The sequence below is a fragment of the Microtus ochrogaster genome, linkage group LG9, assembly GCF_000317375.1.
Source record: "Microtus ochrogaster isolate Prairie Vole_2 linkage group LG9, MicOch1.0, whole genome shotgun sequence".
NCBI classification, from domain to species: domain Eukaryota; kingdom Metazoa; phylum Chordata; class Mammalia; order Rodentia; family Cricetidae; genus Microtus; species Microtus ochrogaster.
In genome coordinates, this window is record NC_022034.1 from 34,050,002 (window position 1) to 34,066,055 (window position 16,054).

General features: G+C 38.9%; 1 protein-coding gene across 1 annotated transcript in view; it reads right to left on the reverse strand.

Annotated features, from left to right (window-relative positions):
- The window catches only part of Tbc1d32 (TBC1 domain family member 32), a 192,225-nt gene that overhangs the window by 45,932 nt on the left and 130,239 nt on the right, over positions 1–16,054 (reverse strand). Inside the window, exons 26-27 of the mRNA XM_026787416.1 lie at positions 6,944–7,069; positions 972–1,055 (exon numbers count right to left, since the gene is read on the reverse strand). Coding sequence (XP_026643217.1) covers positions 972–1,055; positions 6,944–7,069 — 210 coding nt within the window. The remainder of the gene's footprint in view (positions 1–971; positions 1,056–6,943; positions 7,070–16,054) is intronic.

Here is a 16,054-nt window from a genome sequence, read left to right on the forward strand (position 1 = left end):
GCAACGGCATAAAGTCCTACCCTTAGCTAAGAAGCAATTGCCATTTGATAGCAAAGGGTAGAAAGGGTCAACTTCCTTTAACAGTGTAAGCCCTTGCAGGTCAATTCTCAGAGTGTTTAAGAAACACAAATTGGACTCAATGTATTAAGAATGGTGGGCTATGTATATCTGGGAGTAGTCATGTGTGACTATGATCAAAATATACTGTAGGAAAGAGTATTATTTTCTAAAGAGAAACTGAGGGACTGGAGAGATGCTTCAGTGGTTCAAAGTTTTTTTGTTCTTACAGAAGACCTGGATTCATTACCAGCGCTCACATGGTAGCTTACACACATTCTTAATTCCATTTCCAAGGGACCTAGTGCCTCTTTCTGGTCTCTGGGTACTAGACAGATAGACAGACAGAAAACATAGACACACACCACATACATACAAACAGGCAAAATATATACACATGAAATGAAAATAATAATTATTTTATAAAGAGAAGCAAAAACTTAATGTGACTCGCCATTTTCAAGGCAGGGTCTTCAGAAGGCTATTAGGATTAGATGAGAAAAAGAAAGCACACACACACTGATTGATGTTAACCAAATGATATCACAGAGAGACCAAAAAGCAAGAAGGCATCACCAGTTACATTTCTTTGATGTTGAGACAGAATAATGGGTCAAAATAAACTTTTGCTATCACTTTCTTACAGTCTTACAGCAGACAAACACAGTAAGATAGTTATGAGTTGATGATATCAGGGAGGGGCATATGATAGAAGAGCAGGCAATGCTACCAAGAAAAAAGTTTGCACTGGAGACCAGAAGCAGATGAAGGTCACAGCATCCCAGGTTGTGAAGTGAGAGGACTTTCAGATGGGAAAGCTTGCACATGTCAGCACTCAACACGCATGTCACTATAAAACAGCACCTACTTTCAAGCTGAGCATCTTGCAAACATCACAATATTTAAAAAGATACCTGTATGCTCCACTGAAGGGAAGTAGCATTCAGAAGGGTTTTCGGTGAGATGAAGAACAAAATTTTCAAGTAGTTCTCCTAAAGCTGTAACAAACATGAGAGTAATTAGAATTTTAAAGGTCAAGAAGGAACAATGCTTGACAGTGCATCCTGAGGTCATAGACTAGCGATGACATTCTCCTGAGGAAGAGCGGAGGGAGGAGACACTGCGGTGAGAGAAGAATTAAAAAAAAAAAGTCACCTGAACTCCACAGTACTGAGGAGTTCAATTGAAAAGGCAGACTTCTATTGATATTCATGTTTCTGATTTCAGTTAAATTTTAATAACTTCTCTGTGGACTTATTCAGTATATAACTATAAAGAAATTATCCATCATGCTTAAGATTACCTAACGATTACTTCAGAATTTGTTAAATGTTTTTAACGCACTCATTAGGTTATCATAAGAAAAACAGTGAACTCTAAGACCAGGATTACTGCACAGCTCATGCCACTTTCACATCTGTCCTATGATGCCGTTTATACTTTGTAGCTGATAGTATTGATTTGAGGACCAGATCAAACAAAGCATCCGCTCTCTGACTTCGAAGTGACAAACTGATTCCTTTCTAGGCTGATGTGATAACATCACAGCATTTGTATATATCCTATAAACAGATGCTCCCGTAATCTTGAGTCACACTTGAAGAGTTTTCCCTTCTCACACTTAGACGACTAACTATGACCTTCATTAACCGCATGGATCCTGCTTTACATTCAAGTATATTTCAAACATATAATTCTTCAAAGATCCACATGTAAAAACGAAATCACAAAAAGGAATGGTGTGGTTGTCAGTAACTGTAGAGAGCAAGCTATATAATAGAATATTTTGATGGCCAGAGATGAAGATGAAATGTTTTGATTCATTGAATCTATTCATTATAAGATTCCAAAATGAAACAAATATTTAAAAACATGAAAACTCAATAGCCATGGCTTAAGAAATACTCCTGTGTACAGATTTGAGTTTGCAATGGCTTGGGCTGGTTCTATGTTTACAAACACAGGAATGAATCTACCATATTTCTGAAACTATTTCAAATGTCATTCTTTTATGAATGCATATATAATATCTGCAAATGACAGTTTTTAACATCTATGTATATAAACTTTTGAGACAGGTTTTATAGAAGGACACTGTGATGAAGTTTGCATATAATTATTCTTCATTTCATGGTAGGACTAACAATCCAAAGTGCAATAAACACAGTAACAAATATTGCTTAGAAACATCATTTTCAATAGAAATGTCCATTTAAACCTTCAATTATAATGTAATTATCTTCATTGAGCTCAACTATATTTGCTGTGTGCTACGTATTTAAATACAATGTCTGAAATAATGAAAAAATCAAAACATATTGCTAAGCAATTACTGGTGTGAATTCTCTATTCAAACCACGCATGTTTTCTTCAAACACCAGGGAATTTGCTGCTGTTTTTGCACACAGGCTCATACATCAATCCACATGTTTCTTTGAACCTCACAGCAGAAAGCACAGTATTTACCTGTGTGGGAGATATTAGATTTGCCACTGACACATGAGGTTGAGCAGGTCCAAGCCTGTTCAAAGGAGAGGAAAGCACAAACCTGTATCTCTAGCTATAGTGGAAACAAAGTGAGACAGGAGATTCTACTTTCTAATCCTCCAGCTATCAGGGAGCAACTTCTAAAATCTTATTTTGGTTTTTGCATTTATTTTTAGAAATAATATTCTCAAAATGCCAGCAAAATCTCCCCAAACCAAAAAAGTATCAAAGGCCACCAACATCCTAGCTTATTGGTGAAAGATGTTAAAACTGAGGGTGCAAGAAGCAATTTTAAACAAGTTAACTAGAGAATATTGCTTGGAAAGCCAACTACAGAATACTGTTTTGTTTAAAGTGTATATTAATCTTAAATGACAGATCTGAACTTTCTATAAAGAATTTTCAATTTTGGCCTTTCTACCTTTAATTATTCCTGATGTCTGGGGTCAGAACGTAGTTAAAAGACTCTAATATTATATTTATATAATCTTAAAAGAGCACAGGGGTTTTCTTAGTTGAAAACTGAAGGCAGAGACTGAAGAGTACTTGGGTTCTGGCTTCACTTATCTCTTGACCATGCCACACCCCAACCCTGATCCTACCATATGTTAATATTGCCCCAAATTCACATATTATGAGATAACTAATCCCCACTGTTGTGGGATAATCTTTTTGTACGTTGTAGAGCTGTGTCTTTGCAAAGGAGCATTCTAATTGGTGTACTAAAGAGCTGAATAGCCTATAGGTAGGCAGGAGAGAACAGGCAGGACTTCCAGCAGGAGGGAGAGGAAGGTGAGAAAGAATCTGGTATGCAGTTTTGCTAGCAGGCTCAGAACAAATGGATGTACCTCTTGAGGGGAGGTAACCGAGACACGTGGCAGAACGTAGACTTAATAAATATGGGATGACTTAAGTTATAAGAGCTGGTCGGAAACAAGCCTAAGCTAAAGGATACACTTTCATAATTAATAAGTCTCCAAGTTATTTGGAGGCTGGTGATCCAGAGTCCAATTAAGAAAGCCTGCTACACCCCACCAAGTCTAAGGCTGCTATGGGCAGCTGGTCACAGCTGGGGGAGAGACATTCAGTTTTCTTCAGGAGAAGGGGAATCAGAGGGACAGAAGGAGGAGGCCAGCATAAGAAATTGGGAGGAAGTGGTAGTGGGGGGAGAGGAATGGGAGGTGGATTCGAACAAACATATTGTACAAATATTAGATAAAATGTATTTTCAAAGACATGAAACATCTGGGAAGTGCGCAAGCCAGGAGAGCCCTGCCCTTATGATGACACCAGCACCTTTACAAAATGGCTAAGGAGTGGCATGGCCCACTTCCATCAGGAGAGGAGGCAGCAAGCACTCAGTCTCCGAAGCAGACAACGAGCCTGTGCCAGTCAGGATCTGCCTGAACCCTGACCTCTGTCTTCCCAGCTTTCAAAACTGTGAGATATAAATTTATGGTTTTAAAGTTACCCAAAACTAAGTCGCCATCACCACAGCAACTGGTTCTGAAACAAGAACAACACATGCACGCCAACATCTAAGCGTCTGCTGGATTCACTGTGCAGACACACTTAGAAATGACTGCATGACTGCGATCTCATAGCATATGTGAGCTACACTATCAGTTCAGTTTTCTCCCTATTAACCTGCAGGTAGAGACCAGATATTTTGTTCCTCAGACCCTTGCATGTTCAAGAATGTATTCTTTTCCCTCAAATCTCCACTCGCCAAAATTAGAATTCTAATTTTGTAATAACTTAGACTATACAACTCTATCTAACTTTTAATACAAATTATTGTATGCACAGCCATACTGTGATTCTCCGTGTTTTCAAGTTGTTCATCTTCATCCTTTCATTTAAAAGTCTTTCCAATTTCCTATAATCACAGATTCACGAGTAGTAGGGAGAACAGAAGGGAGAGAATGGTCTTTAGCCATGCTGTAGGGCGGCCTTGCTTTAGATGAGATCCTCCTGACCTCTCTTCATTTTTGAGGGCAATTTCAGTGTGCTGATTAAGGTTCCACTTCCAGCTGACCTGCATCTGTCCTGAGAGGTTAACTGTCCTCTGCATTGCTTACCCCAAGTTGGAAAAGCACTGACTCTCTTGGCTTCTAAGACTTTCTTGGCTTGCTTTTGAAACTCTGACGTGGGGTTCCATGCGCTTCTCCACTTAGGGTCTCCTCAGGTTTTATAAGAACAGCTCTCTTAACAACCCAGTCATCATTTCTCTGAGATCTAAACAGGATGTTACCCTTACCCTGGTTCCTTCACTTTCACTGTACCTTTCTAAGAGTGTACAGCAGCCAACTCTCTCCCCTGTGAATGAATACCTTATCTCTTCTAAATAAGGGACTTCAAGAGGCCAGCAGAGGCTGCTCTCTCAAATCCAGATTTAGGGTGAGACAGCCAGCAGCCAGTCCTAGGTAGAATGCAAAACATGGATGAGACTGATGCAGCCCTGGACTTTAAAAATGTGTCAATTGTTGCATTTTACATATATGAACAAATCAAAAATTCCAGTTCATAATAATTTCTCTCCGGAATAATATGTTTGAGATTTCAGATAGACTTATTGGAATTTACAAAATATACAATATTACAAAAAGTGTTGCGGTGAACCCAAAAGAAATTGCATCTAAAGGACTTTGTTGAACTTGTTTATATTGAAGATTGTTCACAGTTAAATTGCCTAGATTATTATTTCTAAGAAAGGTTTCTGTCTGTAACAAATTTTAAACTGTACATTTTTCTACATTGTGTGACAGGTGGTTTCCGTTTTACTACTGATAATGTCTAAAACAAATTGTAATATTGTATGTTTTGTAAATTCCAATATTAGGAAGTGTGTAAACTGAACCATTCATTCCAAGCCACTCCTCTCCTAATTGGCTATGTATTTTTGGCAAGTGCAAAACCCACTGAGAAAATCCATTTTAAATATCTCTATCATACAATCAAGAGCTAATTATATACATATATACACATCCAAGTCATTCATATATATAGTCATAAATGTGTGTATGTGCGCGCGCGTGCGTGCGTGCGTGCGTGCGTGTGTGTGTGTGTGTGTGTGTGGTTTGAGTGAAAATCATGCCCATAGGCTCATAGGGAGTGGCATTATTAAAGGTATGGCCTTGATGGAGTAGGTGTGATCTTGTTGGAGGAAGTGTGTCACTGGGAGTGGGCTTTGAGGTTTTAGAAGTTTAAGCCAGGCCTAATGGTTCACCCTCTCTTCCTGTTGCCTGCAGATGCAAATGTAACTTTCAATTACTTCTCCAGACCCGTCTGCCTGCAAGTCACCATGCTTCCTTCCATGATCCCAATGAACTAAACTCCTGAACCTGTAAGCAAGCCCCAATTAAATGTTTGCTTTTATAAGATTTAGCCACGGTCATGGTGCCTCTTCACAGCAATAGAAACCCTAACTAAGACATTATACACACATATATAGCATACATAGTATCATATATATATGTATTTTAATAAGGATTATATTTATATTTTTCGAGACAGGATTGCTCTGTAGCTTTGGAGCCTATCCTGTAATTTACACTATAGACCATCCAGGCCTCAAACTCACAGAGATGCACCTGCCTCTACTTGCTGAGTGCTGAGACTAAAGACATGCACCAACACTGCGCAGCAATACTTTGTAAATCTTCAGGAAGACTAAACGTGGTTTAACTGCTCATTTATACTCATACTGTGAAGAATAATTTGTGATTTTGTTGCTACATAAATATTTTACTCATCTGTAAAAAGACCATTTTCCAGCAAGGTGTAAAGTTAATTCTTAAATTCTTGATTTTAATTTTATAACAAATATGAAAATCTCTAAGTATGGGCGATGAAATGAAATCACTCACAAATGACAGCTTTTAGGAAATCTATCTTATAACAGAATCAGATCAAAGTTACAGCTTCGGGAAACTATAGCACATGTAAACAACTGAGGTTAAACTTGCTGATAAGTTTAAACTGTAGGCACTCCTTCTAGACAAAGCTTCCTTAGGAATCATTCAGTTTCTTTGGTGGACGCCTGGTGATGTTTTAAGATACTTACATTACTAGCAAACTGGTAAGAGTTCTACAAAGATACAGCAATACCATATATGAAAATGAAGACTATTTAAATCAGATAAATTGCAGCCTCAGGAAAGACGGGACCTCAAACCTGCTGGCTACATGTACAGACAGTCCAGTCTGTAAAAATGCTTAGGAATTCTTTGGCCATTGGCTCTTTTAGAATCACAGGTCCCTAGAGAAAGAGGGAGGCAGTGGACTTTCCCAATTAGCATTATGTTTCCTGCACGCACAGGTAGAAATCTGCAGGAGCCGCAGTGTCTGCTAAAATAATTTTCTGCAGGCAGATCCCAGTAGAAAACAGCACACTCACCACCTCCACTGACTGCATCCGGCTTGGACTTCATTGTTTTACAGAACTGTCTTCGGCAGTTTTCTATCCACTCAGTTTGTTTATCAGATATTTTGAAGCAGGATAACAGTTTTCCGATATCACTGTCTAGTAAGAAAAACAACACAGTAGAATATTACAACTAGATAGAATCAAACATCCATACTGAAGCAAACAGGGTTAACAGTAACACTAATAACAAAATAAAGCAATGATAACTTCTTAAAAGGAAATGACAGCATTCCACTCTGCATACTGGAGCCATTGAGTAAGTTAATTGAACATCAGTAATATTATATCACAATTAACAATTATCAGAATGGCCACTAAATGAATACCAGGCAAACCACATACACACATAGCATCACAGCACACAGTTAGATGGGATATTTCACATGCAGGACAGGAAAAAGTGAGCAGGAAACAGAGACCCTCATCAGATTACCTATAACAACATGTGATTTACATATCATCATTTATTTAGTTTTGGAATTTCTTACTTAATACCTTCAGACTTTGGTTGGTACTGTGTAACTGACCATTAAAGATGAAGCTACAGGTAAAGATGAACTACTGCATTCCTGTACATGTGCACACACATACAACACACAGAGAAAACAGTCTGGGTGAGGTGTAGAAGGTCCATGATCTAAATTTTTAATTAGTCTTAATAGGCTGACAAATATCATCCACCATCCCACAGTTACCACAGCTAGAATTGTATTTGTTTGCATAACTAATAATGGACAAGGATAATTACATTTACAAGGAAAGCTTTTTATGACCCACTGTGGCACAGACACTGTACTCAGCATGTTCCTGCCTCAGACTCCAAAGCACTGGGCCTATAAGTGTATGCCTTCATGCCCAGCTCCAAACAAAAACGATCACCTTAGAAAACTAAGATGAAAAATATCCAATATTATTTTTAAAAATTAAAAGCAAAGCTGCAATCATCATGAAATTAAAAATGTGGCCAACATCCAAAAAAATATTAAAAAAAGAACAATGTGAGGTGTAACTAGTAAAAGAATCAATTAATGAAAACAGATTCTCAAAAATAAATGTTAAATTCAATGAAAGATTCGGAGAAACATAAAAAGGAAATAGTTAAATAGAATGTAGCCTGTTATTAAATATGGACCTCCTACTCAGTATAAAGAAAGCAAATAGCATTTGCATAACAGCCTTTATAAATCTTGAGTCATTATATTGAGCAGAAAGAAAGAGGTAGAGACCTTATCCTATATAGTTCTATTTGGGTGAAATGCTAGCACTAGAAGAATGATCTTAGAGTAAGCCATGGTTCTCAGGTGGGTGCAGTTTTGCTCCAAGAGGGCACTTGGCAATAGGCATCTGTTGTCACAACTGAGAAAGTGGAAGGAGAGATCCACTGGTACTTGATGGGCAGAGGTCCAGAGATGCTGCTAAAATCACTACATGACAAAGTACAACACTCTGGCTCCCTCCAATCCCACTTTCTAAAATACTAATGGTGTTAAGGCTGGGCTGAGGTTGAGACGTACAGTAATGGAAAAGGACCACCCGTGACTAAGGAAAAAGAAAAGATGACTGTGGGTGAGAGAGGCTTGCTCTGAGGTCATGAGAAAACATTGTGTTTTGTTTGTGGTTATATAGTGGTTATGTACCTAGAGATACTTGTCAAATTTCAAAGTATTTTCTTTAAAAGAGTGCATTTTATCATATATAAAAATTACATATCGTGTGGATGTTTACAGATAATTAAAAGCCAATGACTAAGCAAATTGAATGCCACTCAAACATTAGTAGCTCTAGGTCACAATGTGACATAACATTTATATTGGAACTGACTAATCTTTTATTAAAGGAACACACTTATATAGAATTCTCACTTATGAGAATATAAAGGAAGCCAGAAGCGAAAGCTCATGCCAATAATCCCAGTGTTCCAAGGACTGGCAGCTAAGAAGTTACCGAGGATGTATCTTTCACTCATGGTCAGCTTTGGACCCTATCTTCTGTTTCCCTGCAGTAAGTTAAACATCACAGTGGCACTTTCTTAATGCAGCTTTAAAAACTGGAGATATGCAGGCCTTACTGAAGCCCACTAAGGAAAAGCTACTCCTTCCTGGTTAAAAGAATAGAATTTGAGTTCTACTCATGATCTGCATGGAAACATGACATTCTAATCTGCTGAAAGATTAGAATATTACAGAGCATTGCCACCTCCTTTGGAAGCTAATCCATCTGGACCTGTCAATCTGCTGATTTACCTGAAGCTGTGCTACGGAGGTGGGAGGAATAATTATCCCCTTAATGAGATAATGTACCTTTCCTTCACAGAGGCCCCTCTCCCAAGTTTACAGGGCTTTCTGTTAAATAGCACTGCAAAGTCTGTCAGTTTTTCTGAGTCTTGACTCAAAAGCTTAAGTTTTCCTTCTCATTTCTCTACCTCTTTTTACGGGTACTGGCCAGCAGCCTCCGCACACTTTCATGACCACTCTGTGCTTTCTCAGTCTTTCCTGAAGTCGCCGCTTCCGCCATGCAGCTACCTGCCGACCTCCACTGCTGAAAGTGTTGCACTGGTTAGACCCTAACTTCCTTTCTCTTTCCCATCTCCCTCCTCCAGGCTGCTGCCAAGATTTAAAGGTTGCCTGGCCTGTAGTTTTGCTCCCAAACTTTAATAAATTTGTTCTTGAGCTTCCTTAAGAATTGAAATTCAATAATTAACAAATAAGACTAAGAACCTAAAAGGGAACCCCAATTTCCTGGGCAACACCCATACTTTTGAGGCTGGTAGGGTTGGCCCAGGTTCAAGGCCATCCTAGAATACACAGTAATTCTCAAAACAAACAAACAAACAAACAAACAAACAAAAAACTCCAGTAGCAGCAAGGAAATCCTTAATTATTGAATAAGAGTAAATTATGTTTTCATTCCCAGCACCCACAGCTGTCCCTCCAGCCATAAATAAATAAATAAGTAAATAAATAAATAGATAAATTATGTTTTCACAAATGCATTTTCTCTATCTCTTTTCAACAATTTACTTTTTAAGGCAGTGAATTTTACATGGCATGGGCTGGCCTCAGTCCTGATCTGCTTTGCCTATACCTTCAAGTCCTGAGATTAGAAGACTGGGCCACTAGTAGTTTGAGTGACAGTGTCCCCCATAGGCACAGATGTCAGCATACTTGGTCTGGGTTACTGGCACTATTTTGGAAGGCTTAGGAGGTATGCCCTTGTAGTTGGGGAGTGTAGCACTGTGAGCGAACTTGCAGGAGTCTTACCTACCATTTTCTTTATCCAAAAATTAGTTTGGTATCACTTAGAAGATAGAAAAGGGGATGTCCCTCCTCTCTACACTTCTTTAGACCAATAGAGAAGGGTATGACTCTCCTCTCTATGCTTCTCAGACCAACAGAGGAAGGGCATGTCTCTCTGCTCTATACTTTAGATTAATATAATTCACAGATACCTATGAAAAACTAGAATAAAAACATTTAATTTACTTCTAACTCTCACTGAAGAAGATGCAAAAGCAAAAAAACAAAGAAAAAAGGAAACAAAAAGTTCCAGAGTCTGATATATACCACTGACAACTGACATTGTTTTCTCGCTAAACTCCAGAGGTAGGTACAGTGAAGAGTAGAATTTTTCAGTTTTAGTAATTGGGTATATTATATATTTACCAAAAATATAATTAAAAGATTATATTTATCATATAAGGTTACAGATAATGGAGAAAAACAGACTACATAATACAAAAATAAAAAACCATAAGCTTAATATAAATACAGAAGAACCCTACTGTTTACTCGGGCAACAAGGCTTCTTTTAATTTCAGTATATCATGAATCTCTATGGACAAAAATATAAACTGCTATGGAAGGAAGAGAAATATCAAGGTAACCACCAAGAGATTTCCTGTCTACTTCATACAGCCAGAACTGAATCATGAAACTTATTTGTAGAGTTATTGATTTCATTTGTATTTCTATTCCTTTCCTTCCAGTCACATCAACACGGTCACTATTTTATATTATCCTTATTATTGAAAGCAAGAGAAAGCAATAGAAGAGTTTCCAAGAAGCACAGGGGATACAAACAGACATTTACCCAATTCTATGTTTGGAAGTTATAAATAATGTTTCCTCTTCCAGAATCATATTAGAATTATTCAAACAGGTTTCATCACAGAGTTTTCATAAATGTGTATAACATACTGTGGTGGTTTGAATCAAAATGCCCCCATAGGTTCATAGATTTGAATGGCCACCAAGGAGTGGCACTATTAGGAGGTGTGACCTTGTTAGAGTACATGTGACTTTTGGAGGAAATGTGTCACTGAAGGTGGACTTTGATGTTTCAGAAGCTCAAACCAGGCCCAGTCTCTCTCTTCCTGTTGCCTGCCAATGGGGATGTGGAACTCTCAGCTACCTCTCCAGCACCATATCTACCTGCATGCCACCATGCTTCTTGCAATGATGATAATGGATAAATTTCTGAAAAAGTAAAACAGCCCCAATTCAATGTTTTCTTTTATAACAGTTGCCACGGTGGTGATGTCTGTTTACAGCAAAAGAACAATGACAAAAACAGAAGTTGTTACAAGGTATTGGGGTACTGCTCTGATAGGCCTGACCCTCTTTCTTGGTGGATTGTGTACGTTAGGATTTTGGAACAGGAAAGGAATCTGAACACTTGGAGTAGAGCTTCATGAGCCATCCTAATAGGAACATGGAAGACAGTGGTGCCGAGAGCAATGTGGATTATGATGGCTGGCTCAAGAGGTTCCAGAAACAAACAAAAATAAGTGGCCTAGAGACTGTTCTTACAGTATTTGGCGGTGGGAGGGGGGTGCCTTTGGCCCTTGTCCAAAAACCAATCTGCCTGAGGCTAAATTGAAATGTTTTGGATTAATGGCATTGGCAGAGGACATTTCAGAACACAGGCTAGGAGTGATAGTTGCATAGTGCATGGTTTTTAGTGGTCAAATTTATGCAGATCTATATTGAAAAAGAGCAAGCTGGGCAACTAAAATATGAAATGTATTGTTTAAGGAGGAAAAAAAAAACACTAGGAACTGTAATGAAATTAAGTCCACTGCTCAAGGAGATAAAAAGTTTATAGAAAAGTCTGATCCTAAAGGGAATAAAGGAAGTGGTGAACTCGGGCCAAGACCCCACCCAGCTAAGCTTCCAACTTCTGAAAAGGAATACAGGGCATGATGGCACACCACTTTAATTCTTCAGGATTAAAGTACTTGGGAGGCAAAGGCATATGGATCTCTGAGTCTGAAGTCTGTACACTCTGGTGTACAGAGTGAAATCCAGGATAGCCAAGTTTAGGCAGTGAAAAAAACAGAAAGCTGATGCAGATATAATCAAAAAAGCATGCTATGTTCCAGACCCAGCAAGCAGCAGAACTTGGCAGCTTCAGCCACCTGGTTCTAGCTTTAAAGTCAAAGATTCAAGAAAAGGGTTGTGAAATCTCCCTTAACAGCTAAGGAGACTTGCTGAGGCCAGGCATGTGTTAGGAAGGTCCCTGCATGGCGGTCCAGAGAAAACACTGGATGGAGCTATAATGGTGAAACCCTAGATTGCCATGGAGACCCCAAGATATTGTAGATGCCAGAGTTGTGAGATATCTGGCTAGCAGAACTGCTAATAGGGAATCGAATGAGCTCAAGAAAGTGTGTAGTAGTCACCAAAACTAAAAGGAGCTGGATATCTTAAGAGTGTTTTGAGCCAGGTGGAACATTCCTTTAATCCTAGAACTCGGGAGGCAGAGGAAGCTGGATCTCTGTGAGTTCAAGACCACCCTGGTCTAAAAGAGCTAGTTCCAGGACATCAAGAACTGTTACACAAAGAAACCATTTCTCAAAAGACAAACAAAACAAAAAAGTGTTTTGACATCAGACATGGAGATAGAGAATTTTTTTTATTTATTTATTAAAGATTTCTGTCTCTTCCCTGCCACCGCCTCCCATCCCCCCCCAATCAAATCCCCCTCCCTCGTCAGCCCAAAGAGCAATCAGGGTTCCCTGCCCTGTGGGAAGTCCACGGACCACCCACCTCCATCCAGGTCTAGTAAGGTGAGCATCCAAACTGCCTAGGCTCCCACAAAGCCAGTACGTGCAGTAGGATCAAAAACCCATTGCCATTGTTCTTGAGTTCTCAGTAGTCCTCATTGTCTGCTATGTTCAGCGACTCCGGTTTTATCCCAGGCTTTTTCAGACCCAGGCCAGCTGGCCTTGGTGAGTTCCCAATAGAACATCCCCATTGGGATAAAACTGGACTCTCTGAGCATGGCGAACAATGAGGGCTGATGAGAAGCCAAGGACATTGGCTCGGGGTTTTGATCCTACTACATGTTCTGGCTTTGTGGGAGCCTAGCCAGTTTGGATGCTCACCTTCCTAGACATGGACGGAGGGGGGAGGACCTTGGACTATCCACAGGGCAGGGAACCCTGACTGCTCTTTGGACTGGAGAGGGAGGGGGAGAGGAGTGGAAGGAGGGGGAGAAGAGTGGGAGGAGGGGGAGGGAAATGGGAGGCTGGGGGGAGGCGGAAACTGTCCAGTGCTCCAATGTGGGTCTCTGTCTCTGTCTCCTTTCATCACCTGATGAAGGTTAATATTCAGGAGGATGCCTATGTTTTTCTTTGGGTTCATCTTCTTATTTAGCTTCTCTAGGATCACTAATTATAGGCTCAATGTCCTTTATTTATGGCTAGAAACCAAATATACCATTTCAACAGAAGAAGTTCAAATGGCCAAAAGACACTTAAGGTCATGCTCAACTTCCTTAGCGATCAGGGAAATGCAAATCAAGACAACTTTAAGATACCATCTTACACCTGTCAGAATGGCTAAAATCAAAAACACCAATGATAGCCTTTGCTGGAGAGGTTATGGAGAAAGGGGTACACTCATCCATTGCTGGTGGGAATGAAAACTTGTGCAACCACTTTGGAAAGCAGTGTGGCCATTTCTCAGGAAATTCGGGATCAACATACCCCTGGACCCAGCAATACCACTCTTGGGAATATACCCAAGAAATGCCCTATCATACAACAAAAGTATATGCTCAACTATGTTCATAGCAGCATTGTTTGTAATAGCCAGAACCTGGAAACAACCTAGATGCCCTTCAATGGAAAAATGGATGAAGAAAGTATGGAATATATACATATTAGAGTACTACTCAGCAGTGAAAAACAAGGACTTCTTGAATTTTGCATGCAAATAGATGGAAATAGAAAACACTATCCTGAGTGAGGTAAGCCAGACCCAAAAAGAGGAACATGGGAGATAGAGAATTTGAAACATGCCCAGATGGTTTTCAGTCTTCATTTGGTCCAATATTTCCTCACTATGTTCCCTTTGTTCCTTTTGGAATTTGGTGCCACTGTGTTTTCTGTGTCATTGTATGTTGGAAGTATGTGATCTGTTTTTCAATTTTGATATTTACAGGGGGTTACAGTTAAGAGACTGCTATGAATCTCAGAAGAGTCTTTGGACTTTTAAACAGAGATGAGACTTATATATGGGACTTTTGAAGTAGGACTGAATGCATTTTTGCATTATGATATGGCTTCAAGCCTATGGGTGCCAAGGAGTGGAATGTGGTTGTTTGAATAAAAATGGCCCCTTAAGCTCATAAATTTGAATGCTTGGTTACCAGGAAGTGGCACTATTAGGAGGTGTGACCTTGTTGGAGGAGGTATGGCCTTGTTGGAGGAAGTATGTCACTGGGGCTTGGGCTTAGGGGTTTCAAAGGCTCAAGCTCAGCTTCCTCTCTTCGTGCTACCACCTGATCTGGATGTGGAACTCTCAGCTACCTCTCCAGCACAATGACTGTCTATATGCTTCATGCTTCCCACAATTATGATAATGGACTAAACCTCTGAAACTGTAAGCCAGTCCGAATTAAGTATTTTCTTTTATGAGTTGCCATGGTCACAGTGTCTCTTCACAGCAATAGAACACTGACTATAAACATGTACTTTGTTTATATTAATTTCATTAGCTTCTCTGGTCCCAATAATTTCCTTTCTCTTCCAAATTTATCTCCGTTTTATTTTGTTTTCTTTTTAATACAGGTTCCATATATGAGGTATTTGTGATATTTCTCATTTTTAATCCAGTTTATTTCAATTAACAATATGATCTCCAGCTCTAGCTGCTTCATTGTAAAGAACATCTAATGTTTTCCTAGTCTTTGTTAAGCAACTGCATGTCCTAAAGACAGAACAATTTCAAACACAGTATTCCTCTTCTTCAATTTATCGCTTCAGTTTTCTATACTTGTTGGCTAAACATTTACTGAGGGAGATATTAGCAAAGTTTTGAAAAATAAGGAATCTATTTTTATTATTTTACTCAACAAAAGTAGCATATTATCTATTTTTAATTGATATGAGATATTTATGTTCAAATGTAAAGGGATAAACACATGCAAATTAGGCTTTGTTCCTCAAAAGAAAATGAGCATTTTACAATTTAAACTAGCTATTTTAATAGCTGAAGCCCAGGAAAGAAACCATGATCTTACCAGCCTCTTCACTTAGTGAGCTGATGTCAAATAAGAGTCAGTACTTTATCTGTAAATCGTAAATCTGAAGTCCAAGAATAAAAGTAATAAAGAAATAAAAAAGAATGAGAACATGTCTTATTTTACAAAAAGGACTAGATAAGTATTTGAGAAAAGGAAGAATTTATTGCTAAATATATTTATATACTTAGGTGTGCAAAACAGACTTCAGAAAACTTCTCTAACAAGAATAACTAATTTCCACCATCATGTCGTATGGCATTATATTCACACTGTACTGTCCGTGAACACTCAAGTTTATGGCCCATACATTACCAGTTTTTGATGTCCTTGTTGTTCATAGAGTTGGTGACTGCACATTTTGTATAAGTCACCAGACTAACCATTATAGCAAGGTAATCTAGTCATTTGTTGTTTAAGTACTATCCATTACTCAATTAAAACATTACTGCAAAGTTGGCCATGGTAGTATGCACTTGTAATTCCAGCACTGGGGAGAATAAGACCTTGAATTTAGGCCGGGCGGTGGTGGCGCACACCTTTAATCCCAGCACT